At 39.3% G+C, this 13701-nt stretch overlaps 1 protein-coding gene across 1 annotated transcript in view; it reads right to left on the reverse strand.

The window, feature by feature from the left end:
* SPESP1 (sperm equatorial segment protein 1) overlaps positions 1–13414 on the reverse strand; it is a 28017-nt gene extending 14603 nt beyond the window's left edge. Inside the window, exon 1 of the mRNA XM_010834504.1 lies at positions 13223–13414. Within this exon, the coding sequence (XP_010832806.1) occupies positions 13223–13295 (73 nt within the window). The 5' untranslated portion in view covers positions 13296–13414. The remainder of the gene's footprint in view (positions 1–13222) is intronic.
* Positions 13415–13701: the final 287 nt, after the last annotated feature.

Consider the following 13701-nt stretch of genomic DNA (forward strand, 5'->3'; position numbering starts at 1 on the left):
AACTGCTGCATGCCAGGCCTCCCTGTCCATCACCAACTCCCGGAGTTCACCCAGACTCACGTCCATCGAGTCGGTGATGCCATCCAGCCATCTCATCTTCTGTCGTCCCCTTCTCCTCCTGCCCCCAATCCCTCCCAGCATCAAAGTCTTTTCCAATGAGTCAACTCTTCGCACGAGGTGGCCAAAGTACTGGAGTTTCAGCCTTAGTATCATTCCTTCCAAAGAACACCCAGGACCCATCTCCTTTAGAATGGACTGGTTGGATCTCCTTGCAGTCCAAGGGACTCTCAAGAGTCTTCTCCGACACCACAGTTCAAAAGCATCGATTCTTCGGTGTTCAGCTTTCTTCACAGTCCAACTCTCACATCCATACATGACCACTGGAAAAACCATAGCCTTAACTAGACGGACCTTTGTTGGCAAAGTAATGTCTCTGCTTTTGAATATGCTATCTAGGTTGGTCATAACTTTCCTTCCAAGGAGTAAGCGTCTTTTAATTTCATGGCTGCAATCACCATCTGCAGTGATTTGGAGCCCAGAAAAATAAAGTCTGACACTGTTTCCACTGTTTTCCCATCTATTTCCCATGAAGTGATGGGACCAGATGCCATGATCTTCGTTTTCTGAATGTTGAGCTTTAAGCCAACTTTTTCCACTCTCCTCTTTAACTCCTCTTTAACCTCAAGAGGCTATTTAGTTCCTCTTCACTTTCTGCCATAAGGGTAGTATCATCTGCAAATCTGAGGTTATTGATATTTCTCCCAGAAATCTTGATTCCAGCTTGTGCTTCTTCCAGCCCAGTGTTTCTCATGATGTACTCTGCTGCTGCTGCTGCTAAATCACTTCAGTTGTGTCCGACTCTGTGTGACTCCATAGACGGCAGCCCACCAGGCTCCCCCATCCCTGAGATTCTCCAGGCAAGAACACTGGAGTGGGTTGCCATTTCCTTCTCCAGATATACTCTGCATATAAGTTAAATAAACAGGGTGACAGTATACAGCCTTGACGTACTCCTTTCCCTATTTGGAACCAGTCTGTTATTCCATGTCCAGTTCTAACTGTTGCTTCCTGACCTGCATATAGGTTTCTCAAGAGGCAGGTCAGGTGGTCTGCCAATCCCATCTCTTTCAGAATTGTCCACAGTTTATTGTGATCTATACAGTCAAAGGCTTTGGCATAGTCAATAAAGCAGAAATAGATGTTTTTCTGAAACTCTCTTGCTTTTTTGATGGTCCAGCGGATGCTGGCAATTTGATCTCTGGTTCCTCTGCCTTTTCTAAAACCAGCTTGAACATCTGGAAGTTCATTGCTGAAGCCTGGCCTGGAGAATTTTGAGCATTACTTTACTAGCATGTGAGATGACTACATGCCAAAAATAACAATAAAAAGCAATGACACTAATGCTAACATTAAAAAGCTTATTAGAAAGATTCCTACTTAGTTCCTTTGAGACTAAAGTGTTAAGAATAGCATTGAAACCTGTATAATATCATGTATGAAACAAGTCGCCAGTCCAGGTTCGATGCACGGTACTGGATGCTTGGGGCTGGTGCACTGGGACGACCCAGAGGGAGGGTAGGGGAGGGAGGAGGGTGGAGGGTTCAGGATGGGGAACGCGGGTATACCTGTGGCGGATTCATTTTGATATTTGGCAAAACTAATACAATATTGTAAGGTTTAAAAATAAAATTAAATTTAAAAAAAATAAACAACAAAAAAAAAGAAAAAAAAATGTCACCCTAAATCTTGATCAAAGAACCAATAGCTTCTAAGCTGAATAAAAAGAAAAACTAAACTAAAAACTCCAGCTTTTTGGTTAAAAAAAAAGGAAAGGAGCTACAATTTTTAAAAGATGTATACCCTCAAATTTGGAAGCTTTAATATGAGAAATCTTTACTTCAAAGGGTAATAAAAAGTAGGACTGTAAGAAAACTAGGTAATTTTAATGTTTCTTTGGTAAGTTCCTTATTTAATGTAACAATTTAAAATCTCAAAAGAAAAGTGGTAAATCTTAAGACTTTTAAAAAATTTTACTTTTAAAAACGTATTTTTCTGTGTTTTATTTATGTGGTGATTGTGTAGTTATCGCAGAATACAAAACTGGAAAGTAAGGACACATCCAAATCTATGCAGAATTTGGATTTTTGAACTTGAAGTCCATATAGCTAAACTTTTCAAGAACAGTATCAAACAACACATACATAAAATGTAAATATGGGATTTCACTTGAAATGTATTACAAACCAAACACTTGGAATCTCAAAAACTGGTTACTATAAAACTTATACAATACTGTAAAATCATAAGGACCAATAAAATTTTTCCATTAAAATATTCTATGTATAGTCTTTAACTGCTATAATTCTCTGACAACATTTAATATGAATTGCATTTTATTTTGACATTAACTTGGTTATAATTCCTGACATTCTTAATTATGAACCTGCAAACTAAAACAATTTTAAATTAATAGCATATGTATTAATCTAAAGGCTTTTAAAAGACAAAAACTTGAGGTTTGGTATCAAACATTTTAAAGTAAAAACAATTTTACTTTTGCTAGTAAAATAAAGTATACTGGTTAATTGCTTATAATAATAAAAAATTAAAGGACAATTTTAAATAAACTCTCAAAATACTGAGTTTATTTATAGTCTCTTTCTAATTTAGAGTACTATGAATCACTACTCAGATAAAATTGTATCTAAATAACTTAGATATCTGATAGTCAATTAAGACTTCTCTCTTCTTTCCAATAACTAGTACCTATCAACTACAAATTGGCATTTGCCACTGGCACTTGCCATCCACCTCTACAAGGATTAAATCATGTGCTACTGCAGCTGCTGATTTTCAATACCTGCCCCCCTCAAAAAGAGTTCAGGGTGAACAGAAATGAGGCACCCTACTCAGGGAAAAACTGGCAGGACAGGTCTTCGGATAGTTAGATGTTTTCAGGAGCCGATTTTATGAGCCCAATTCTTGTATCTACTCATATTTTAAAAAGCACTAAAATCCTGCATGGTGATGAATGATCCTCATGACAGGCAGAAAGCTTCACAAGACTAGCAGAAGCTTTCTGGAAAAATATGTGTCTGTTTGCATGTATTCCTCCTTAACCAAAATCACATATATACTGACCTTCCCCCCTGCCTCTTTGGAGCAATTCCTCCAAAATCTGAGGTGTTGTCTCCTGGGCTACACTCATTTTTTCCCAAATAAAACTTAACTCACAACACTCACATTGTGCATTTTTTTTAAGTCGACATACCTTATACACAAACTGGAAAATAACATAGACAAGACAACTGTAAACTTAATTCCAACATATTTTGACCAAAATTAAAAACAGGTCATCACACAATTCCTATGTGTGTTCTACTTAGGTAATCTTGTTTACTTGTAAAACATAATGCCTCTTCCATAAGCCCCAAATAAAATGTTTTAAAACAATGTATTTGGACTTCTACTTCCAAAAAGATAGGCAATATGTATTTTCCCTCTATCCTTCCTACTAACAGTTAAAAATCTTCAACATTATATGTAAGACAAGCATGAGATGAAAAGACTCTGAAAGGCAGAGCGATGAAGGTAGACCAACTAGGGACTTCAGGACCTGAGTAACGACACAGCAGTGAGTTCCCTGGGTTTTCTTTTTGCCATATATATCCTAGACTGGGAACTGGAGATGCTGGCAATCCAAAAACACCAATGGACACAGACCAAAAAGGCTCAAAGAGAAAGACTGCTTTCTTCATGGCCAAAGGACCAGGAAAAGAGTAAACTGGCAAGACAGAAAAGGGAGGGGATATATGTATACTTATGGCTGATTCATGTTGAGGTTTGACAGAAAACAACAAAATTCTGTAAAGCAATTATCCTTTAATTAAAAAAAAAAAAAAGCCAAAAGCACAGAAAACCTTGCAATCCTACCCCCATCAGCAGAGGCTGAGTGGAAAACATAGACTTTCACCCTCATCAAGTTTCATTAAGCTTCCCCAATTCCTCTGCCCTTATCCCACAAAGTGCTGCAACAAATATGAATACCTCCTCTTTTCAAGTAGAGAAGGCCAAGTAAGGAGCTAGGACTTTCAGCTCCTTCCTGTGGTAACAAGGCAACACCCCACATCCACCATTAAAGTGGTGTCAAAGACCTATTTAAATCTGTAGCAAAAGAGTTAAATGAGGTCCAGAGTCTTACAACATAATACCCAAAATATCCAGGTTTGAATCAAAGGCTAGTGGTCATTACAAGAACCAGGAAAAATCTCAATTTGATTAAGAAAAGAAACCCAACAGATGCCAACACTGAGATGATGCAGATGTCAGAATTATCTGACAGGGATTTAGAAGTAGCCATCATAAAAATGCTTCAACAAGCAATTATGGATTTCTTGAAACAAATGAAAAATAAAAAGTCTTAATAAATAAGTAGAAAATCTCAGCAAAGAAATAGAATATATAAGGACGAATTAAGTTTTAGAATTGAGTAACACAATAACTGAACTGAAAAACTCAGTAGATAGATTCAACAGCAGAATGGAGAGGAAAGAGGAAATAAGCAGTGAACTGGAAGATAGAATAACAGCAATTACCCAATCTGAATAAAAGAGAAAAAATGAAATGCAAACAAATGAAAAGAGCCTCAGGGTCTTGTGAGACTGTAACAAAAAGATCTAACATTCATGTCACCTGAGCCTTGGAAAGAGAAAAGAAAAAGGATAAACAGAAAAGGTATTCAAAAACATAATGACTGAAAATTTCCCAAATGTGGCAAAAGACATGAATTTACAGATTCAAGAATCTGAATCTCAAAACAGAATAAACCCAAAGAAATCCATGTTAAGATGTATCATGGTCATCTTAGACAAAGAAAAACTCTAAAGACAAAGAAAAAAATCTTGAAAGAAGCAGGTTAAATTACAATTTGAATTCTCAAGAGAAATCATGAATGTCAGAAGTAAAAGGCATAATATTTTTCAAGTGATAAAAGGAAAGGACTATCAATCCAGAATTCTTTATCAAGGGAAAATATCCTTTAGCAATGAAAGGATAATCAATACCTCTCAGATGAAGGGAAATTAAGATAAGTTGTTGCCATAAGACCTATTCTAAGAGAATAACTAAATTAAGCTCATTAAACAGAAAGGAGGGCATCCCTAGTGGGTCAGCAGTAAAGAATCTGCCTGCAATGCAGGAGACGCAGGTCCAGTTCCTAGGTCAGGAAGATTCCATGGAGAAGGAAACGGCAATCCACTCCAGTATCCTTGCCTGGAAAATCCCATGGACAGAAGAGCCTGGTGGGCTATAGTCCAGAGGATCACAAAACAGTCAGACACAGCTTAGTAACTAAACAAGTGAAGTGGCTCAGTTGGGTCCGACTCTTTGCAACCCCATGGACTATCCTGCCAGGCTCCTCCATCCATGGGATAAAACAACATTAAAAAAAAGGAAATCATAAAAGAAGGTATCCTGAACATTGGCAAGGAAGAAAGAGTAACAGAAGGAGCAAAAATATGGGAAAATTCAGTGAACTTTTCTTTTCCTCTTGAGTTTTTCAAACTATGATTGACAGCTGAAGTAAAATTATAATACTATCTGATGTGGTTCTCTATGTATGCTAAAGAAATATATATGACAATTAACAGTATGAATGAGAGAGGGTAAAAGAACATAAAGGGAGGTTAGGTTTCTACATTTCACTGAAACTAGCAAAATGCTGATACCAATAGACTGTAATAAGTTATGTATACATAATGTAATACCCAGGCAGTACAAAGAAATATGCTCAAAAACACTACAAGATAGAATCCTAAAAAACCCTAAATCCTAAAAAAACATCTCTCTATCAATGTAAGATGAGTTCCCTTGCAATCCCATAGAAGAAATGGAGTAGCCCTCATAATCAACAAAAGAGCCCCAATGCAGTACTTGGATGCAATCTCAAAAACAGAATGATCTCAGTTCGTTTCCAAGGCAAACCATTCAACATCACAGTGATCCAAGTCTACGCCCCAACCACTGATGCCAAAGAAGCTGAAGTCGACCAGTTCTATGAGGACCTAAAAGACCTTATAGAACTACTATCAACAAAAAATGTTCTATTCATCATAGGGAATTGAAATTCAAATGTAGGAAGTCAAGAAATACCTGGAGTAACAGGCAAGTTTGGCCTTGACGTACAAAATGAAGCAAGGCAAAGGCTAACAAAATTCTGCCAAAAGAACACACTGATCATAGCAAACACCCTTTTCCAACAACACAAGGGATGACTTTACACGTGGATATCACCAAGTGGTCAATACTGAAATCAGACTGATTATGCATTCTTTGCATCCGAAGATGGAGAAGCTCTATACAGTCAGCAAAAACAAGACTGTAAGCTGACTATGGCTCAGAACATCAGCTTCTTTTAGCAAAATTCAGGCTTAACTAAAGAAAACTGGGAAAACCACTAGGCAGTTCAGGTACGACCTAAATCAAATCCCCTATGGTTATACAGTGGATGTGATGAATAGATTCAAGGGATTAGATCTGGTAAACAGAGTGCCTGAAGAACTATGGACAGAGATTTGTAATACTGTACAGGAGGCACTGACCAAAACCATCCCAAAGATAAAAGAAATGCAAGAAGGCAAAGTGGTTATCTGAGGAGGCCTTACAAATAGCTGAGAAAAGAAGAGAAGTAAAAAGCAAGGGAGAAAGAGAAAGGCATACCTAACAATGCAGAGTTCCAGAGAATAGCAAGGAGAGACAAGAAGGCCTTCTTCAATGAACAATGAAAAGAAAGAGTGAAACAACAAAAGGGAAGACTAGAGATCTCTTTAAGAAAACTGGAGATATCAAAGTAACATTTCATGCAAAGACGGGCACAATAAAGGACAGAAAGGGTAAAGACCTAATTGAAGCAGAAGAGATCAAGAAGAGATGGCAAGAATACATAGAAGAACTGTATGGAAAAAGATCTTAATGACCCAGATAACGATGATGGTGTGATCACTCACTTAGAGCCAGACATCCTGGAGTGTGAAGTCAAGTGGGCCTTAGGAAGCGCTGCTGCCAATAAAGCTAGTGCAGGTGATAAAATTCCAGCAGAGCTACTTAAAATCTTAAAAAAAAAAAAAAAAAAGATGATGCTATTAAAGTACTGCACTCTAAATGTCAGCAAATTTGGAAAACTCAGCAGTGGCCACAGGACTGGAAAAGGTCATTCTTCACCCAATCCCCAAGAATGGCAGTACTAAAGAATGTTCAAACTATCAGACAATTGTGCTCACTTGCCATGCTAGTAAGGTTATGCTCAAAATTCTTCAAGCCAGGCTTCCATAGTACTTGAATCAAGAACTTCCAGATGTACAAGGTGGGTTTAGAAAAGGCAAAGGAACTAGAGACCAAATTGCCAACATTTGCTGGATCATAGAGAAAGCAAGGGAATTCCAGAAAAACATCTACTTCTATCTCATTGATGATGCTAAAGCTTTTGAGTGTGTGGATCATAACAAACTGTGGAAAACTCTCAAAGAGATGGGAATATCTGACCATCTTGCCTGTCTTCTGAGGTATGCAGAAGACACACCTGTATGCAGGTCAAGAACCTTATATGGAAAAGCTGACTGGTTCACAATCGAGAAAGGAGTATGACAAGGTTGTATATTGTCACCTCATTTATTTAACTTATATGCAGAGTACATCATGTGAAATGCTGGGCTGGATGAGTTATAAGCTGGAATCAAGACAGCCAGGAGAAATATCAATAATCTCAGATATGCAGATAACACCACTCCAATGGCAGAAAGCAGAGAACTAAAGAGCTTCTTGATGAGGGTAAAACAAGAGTGTGAAAAAGCTGGCTTAAAACTCAATACTAAAAAAACTAAGATCATGGCATCTGGTCCCATCACTTCATGGCAAACAGATGGGGAAAAGGTGGAGGCAATGACAGACTGCCTCTTCTAAAATCACTACAGATGGTAACTTCAGCCATGAAATTCGAAGATGACTACTTCTTGGAAGGAAAGCTATGACAAACCTAGACAGCGTATAAAAAGCAAAGACATCACTTTGCTGACAAAGGTCCGTATGGTTAAAGCTATGGTCTTTCCAGTAGTCACATATGGATGTGAGAGTTGGACCATAAAGAAGGCTGAGTGCTGAAGAATTGATGCTTTCAAACTATGGTGCTAGAGAAGACTCTTGAGAGTCCTTTGGACAGCAAGGAGATCAAACCTGTCAATCCTAAAGGAAATCAACCCCGTATATTCATTGGAAGGACTAATGCTCAAGTTGAAACTCCAATAGTTTGGCCACCTGATGCACTGGAAAAGACCCCAATGCTGGGAAAGATTGAAGGCAGAAGGAGAAAAGGGCAACAGAGGATGAGATGGTTGGATGTATCACCGATTCAGTGGACATGAACTTGGGCAAACTCTGGGAGATGATGAGGGACAGGGAGGCCTAGCGTGCTGCAGTCCACAGGGTCACAAAGAGTCAGACACGACTTGGCGACTGAACAACAAAATAAGATGAGTGCTATCTGATCATGTGCTTAAAATGTAATTTATGTTTTTAAAAACTAAGGCCTTAAAGCCCAATAATATTATTGATTTAAACCAAAAAAAATTGGCATAACAATAAATACCAGGTAAGTTAAAGGTAACAACAAAATGTTCAATATAACTGGGGGAAACATAGTAGCTCGGTAAAGAAGGAAAGATAAATTTTTAAACTTTTCAGATACAGACAAAAGAAGTTAAAGTTCAACAGAATATGATTGGTCATTGTGCTTTAGAACTCATATGTTTTTTACTGTAATCTTAACATAGTACTTGGTGATTGCACCCAATTTAAAACAAGAATCGTGGATGCTCATCTTTTAAAAGATTCAAATATAACTAGGATTTGTATTACCACAAGAGTGAGTGGCTTTGTCAAAAAAGAATTCATGTATATAAAGCTTAACATATACCCACGCATTGAATCATTTATAAATGGGCCAGACTCTGCCTGAATGTCTTAGCTCTAGAGAACAAATTGCTTGTATTTTCCATCCAAATCATGAAATGAGCTCATAAAGAACAGACTTCCCATACTCTACAGAAGTGTTGCAAGTAAGAATACCTGAAAGCTGTCAGCATGTAAGAACTTCCAGCTAAAACACCAACACCTTCAAATTATAAGAAACTTGAATAACTGAGCTGAAGTACTTCCAATTCAAAGCTGTAATAACTATGCTTCATTAGCAGGGTATACTCAAAGAATGATCAGAAAAGAAAATGTCACATCTTGTTATTCATGCAGCAGTTTTCCTGAATTTGTTAATTCAAAATTTGAATTTGTTAATTCAAATTTTAACTTTTGCTAGCAGGTAAAACAAACAAGTAATTATGTTATATTAATTAAGTGTTCATGTTAAGGAAACAACTTCAGGGTCAGGGATAGGGGAAATGGGGAGAAAGTCTGGTAAAAAAAAAAAAAAATACAAACTTTCAGTTATAAGAAAAATAAAGTCTGAGGACCTAATGTATAATATGGTGAAAATAGTTGATGATACACACAAAAAGGTAAAGATGTGAGGTGACATGTGTTAATTAATTCCATGGTGGGAGTTAATATATATATATTAATACATATGTCAAATTATCATATTGTACACTTTAAATATATTATAATTTTATTAATCAATTGTGCCTCAATGAAGCTGAAAAAAGAAGAAACATTACTTTATGGCTTTACTCTTCTTGGTATTTATGTTTTGGGTTAACGTGTCTCTTCCCACGCTGAATATAGGTTCTCCTCGTGTGACTGTCTTGGCCTGTTACAGGACACTAGCAAATCCAAAGTGGCATAGGCTTTATAAAAACTTGCATATTGAGGGCTTATAAAGTTCTGTCTGGGAAGCAAGCTCCCATGATATAAAGACACTTGGGCTAGATTACTGAGAAATGACAAGTGATGTAGAGAAAGACCCTGAAAGATGAGCAGCCATGCTGGATGTTCTCATCCAAACTGAGCTTCTTCATTCTTCAGTTCCACCACATGAAGCAGAACGGCTCAGCTGAGTGCAGACAACCCACAGAATCGTGAGAAATGATAACATTTGAGGGTGGTCTTTTATGCTGCAACAGAAAACCAAAATAACTATACTAAATTTATTTTGAAAAAGGAATACACATTTAGTTAAGGTGAAGAGTCAAAAATCAGAAAGTTATCTTATGAGTAATGTTGAAATTTAATCAGAACCCAAACAAATTCATGACCATGAAATATATCTCTTCTACTTCTGTTGAGTAAAATGACCTAAATAATAATATTACCTCAGCATTGATATATATCCCAAGTACTCGGCTCTCTAACACCATGTACTATTTTGTCTTCTCAGAAGGACGGCTAATCCCATTCAGAACACAGAATATACAAAGTGGTCTTGGTACAACTGGTTACTGTCAGAAAATAAGAAGTCTTAAAAAACATGAAACCCTATCAAAAGAACACGGACAAGAGCTCCAAAGAACAGAAAGACAGAATTTTTCCCATAAAATATTAATAGGCTAATGAAACTACTATATCCCCAAAGGCCACCCTTTGACATCTGCATTAGAAGACACACTCCTCATTATCCAAAACATTAATGAAGCGTGTCATAACATTCCATTCACAGGTTTGAAAGACTCTCCCAAGTGCCATGGCCTTGAGCCTTGAAATAGTGAAAAATGAACTCGCAGCACCAGAACCAAATGAATTTCTCAATGTTCTTGAAATAAAAGCAATCTGCTTTCCCTTTCAATTCCAATCAGTTGCCAATAGATATGAATATTTATTGCCTTACTACTTCCCTTGCCTTTTGTGGTCCATTAAGACTAAAGTCTTCCTAAAGACAAAGACAGATGCCAAAGAAGTACTGATATTTTCAACAAATATAATAATTCCTGTGATGTTTGCTTAAGATAACCTCAAAGCTATCTAGTATTCTAAAAAAATTGTTAAAGATGCACTTTTCCTTAAAAAAACCAATGTGTCTTTTATTTGGCATGAGAGAGCAGTGTTTTATATGGTTCTCTTGACAGTACTGTTGGAAGAGCAGACATACAAATCAAAGAATACATACCCGATTTAAATTGAACACAGTGATAAACCTGGTTTCACAGGAAAAGTAGCCATGTTAGCACTGCCCTACATATCCCCCTTAATCTACTTCTATGGAAAAGATGTAAAGTACATTTTCTAAGAGATCTTCATGATCTATGACCTGTATATATATTTCCTTTTCTCTTGTATCATCTGTATATTCAACACAAAATCATTCCTTTTTCTGAGAAGTATCTTTTCATTTTCTACTTAAGAAAATTTAGGTTAAGAGGGTACAAAGAAAGAGCACAGGCCATGGAGTTTTGGAGTTAGACAAGAGATCGAACTGAGTTGAGTAACCAGGTATTGCTTTCAAGCAGTCTCAGAGAATACTGTGTGACAGTATTTCACTTCAGCTGAAGTCTGCATATATATTAGTCAGTTGTGACCTACTGCTCTACAACTACCAAAATTCAATCTCTGGTGTTAGTAATAATGACCACTAGTAACAGCAAGAAAAGACAATTATCATCTTCAGTATGCTCTGCTCAGTTCAGTTCAGTCGCTCAGTCGTGTCCGACTCTTTGCAACCCCATGAATCGCAGCACGCCAGGCCTCCCTGTCCATCACCAACTCCCGGAGTTCACTCAAACTCACGTCCATCGAGTTGGTGGTGCCATCCAGCCATCTCATCCTCTGTCGTCCCCTTCTCCTCCTGCCCCCAATCCCTCCCAGCATCAGAGTCTTTTCCAATGAGTCAACTCTTCGCATGAGGTGGCCAAAGTATTGGAGTTTCAGCTTTAGCATCATTCCTTCCAAAGAACACCCAGGACTGACCTCCTTTAGAATGGACTGGTTGGATCTCCTTGCAGTCCAAGGGACTCTCAAGAGTCTTCTCCAACACCACAGTTCAAAAGCATCAATTCTTCAGTGCTCAGTTCTTTACAGCAAAAATTTTTGCAAAGACTTTTGTTTAAAACAACTAACAATCATTAAGTGCTAGTACTGAAAAGGCTGACTTTAGTTACCTAGGGCACTTTATTCAGAACTTTATCCACTACTATTTATGACTTTGGTTGTGCTGTGTTTTCATTTTTGAAATTTAATTGTTAACTAAGAGCTTTTAACAAGTCTGAAATATAGCTCTGCATAACTAGCATGCACTTTAGTACTTTTTTCACACCTGTTAAATTTTATTTAGATAGTTAAACCAAACCCCAACATCACTAGATACTACAGTGAACTAAAGTTAGTCTAGATGAATAGGCCTCATGGTCTATCTGGAATACCAGATATCAGACACTTAAATACCTCAAGGTGTTCATGTGATATTAATATAGCAGTCTCAGCACCCCTGAATATGACCTTATTAGTTTTCAGCCACTGGAGAGGGACAAGTAGTTAAGTCATAATTCTGTTCTACTAAGGTTTTGAATCCTGTGCACCTGAGGATGCTCAGTGGGCGTGCATAGGAGGTCAGCGAGAGTCCTAGACAGCTGTCCACAATCCACACACTCTCCCTGTCTCAACATGGGCTCAAAGTCTTTCTGTCAAGGGCCAGAAAGAGAATAGTTCAGGCTTTGCAGCCCATCCTGTCTCCGTGGCAACTACTGAACTCTGCTATTAAAAGGCGGGAAAGCAACCTGGACTGCTGTGTTTCAACAAAACTTGACGAACAATGAAACTGGAATTTCATACTTTTGCATATGTTACGAAAGATTACATTTACAGCGAAAAAGGTAGCGAACAATGTAAAAACCATGCCCCCCAGCCAGCCAGGCAGCCATCCAAAACCCGGCCGCCCCGGCCTGCTGGCCGCAGGTGCTCCCACCCTGCTTTACCACACCTGCAGCGACTCTCCGTAAACGAGGCCAGGTGAACAAGGGTTGTCTCTGCCTGGGGTGTCCCAGGTGCCCAGTCCGGCTCACCCCAACCACGCTTGCGACCCAAAGCCTGGATCACTGCCTCCACCACGCGCAGGTGGGGCGGACCAGAACTGGGACACAACTCGGCACCTGAGGCCAAGCCCCTGGAGAATGGGGTTTGGGAGGCATGTAGGACCCAGAAAAGATAGAGCTGGGTCTTAGGCGGGCCCGGGAACCCCGGGAGGTTCCCCTACAAGTGCCCCCTGGAGTGGCAGCCGCCTCTGGCCACTCACTTCGATACGCTGGCAGGGACGAAGGCCATAGCAGCAGCGCAACTAGAAGGACTAAGAACTTCATGGGCATCATCCACAGCACTCCGCCATGCGTTGGGAACGTCCTGGGGCCACCAGGCCGGGTACCTCAGTCCGAAAGGGGAGGAGGTTGGCGGGACGACCGTCCTTCCTCGGGCCCCGGGCGCCCCGCAACGGTTGTCCCCAGCACGCAAGCGCAGAAGCCCTGGGGAGGGGGGCGGGGTTGAGGATCGCGAACGGCCGTGGCCACGCCCCCTATTAGCGCCGCACACAGTGGGTGGGGCCACGGCGCCTGGCCCCGCCCTCCTACACATGGTTGCTAAGCCTTGGAAGCCCTTATCAGGGGAAGTGAAGTGAAGTCGCTCAGTCGTGTCCGACTCTTTGCGACCTCATGGACTGTAGCCTACCGAGCTCTTCCGTCCATGGGATTTTCCAGGCAAGAATACTCGAGTGGGTTTCCA

Source organism: Bison bison, unplaced genomic scaffold (assembly GCF_000754665.1).
Source record: "Bison bison bison isolate TAMUID 2011002044 unplaced genomic scaffold, Bison_UMD1.0 scf7180017864034, whole genome shotgun sequence".
In the NCBI taxonomy this organism is placed as follows: domain Eukaryota; kingdom Metazoa; phylum Chordata; class Mammalia; order Artiodactyla; family Bovidae; genus Bison; species Bison bison.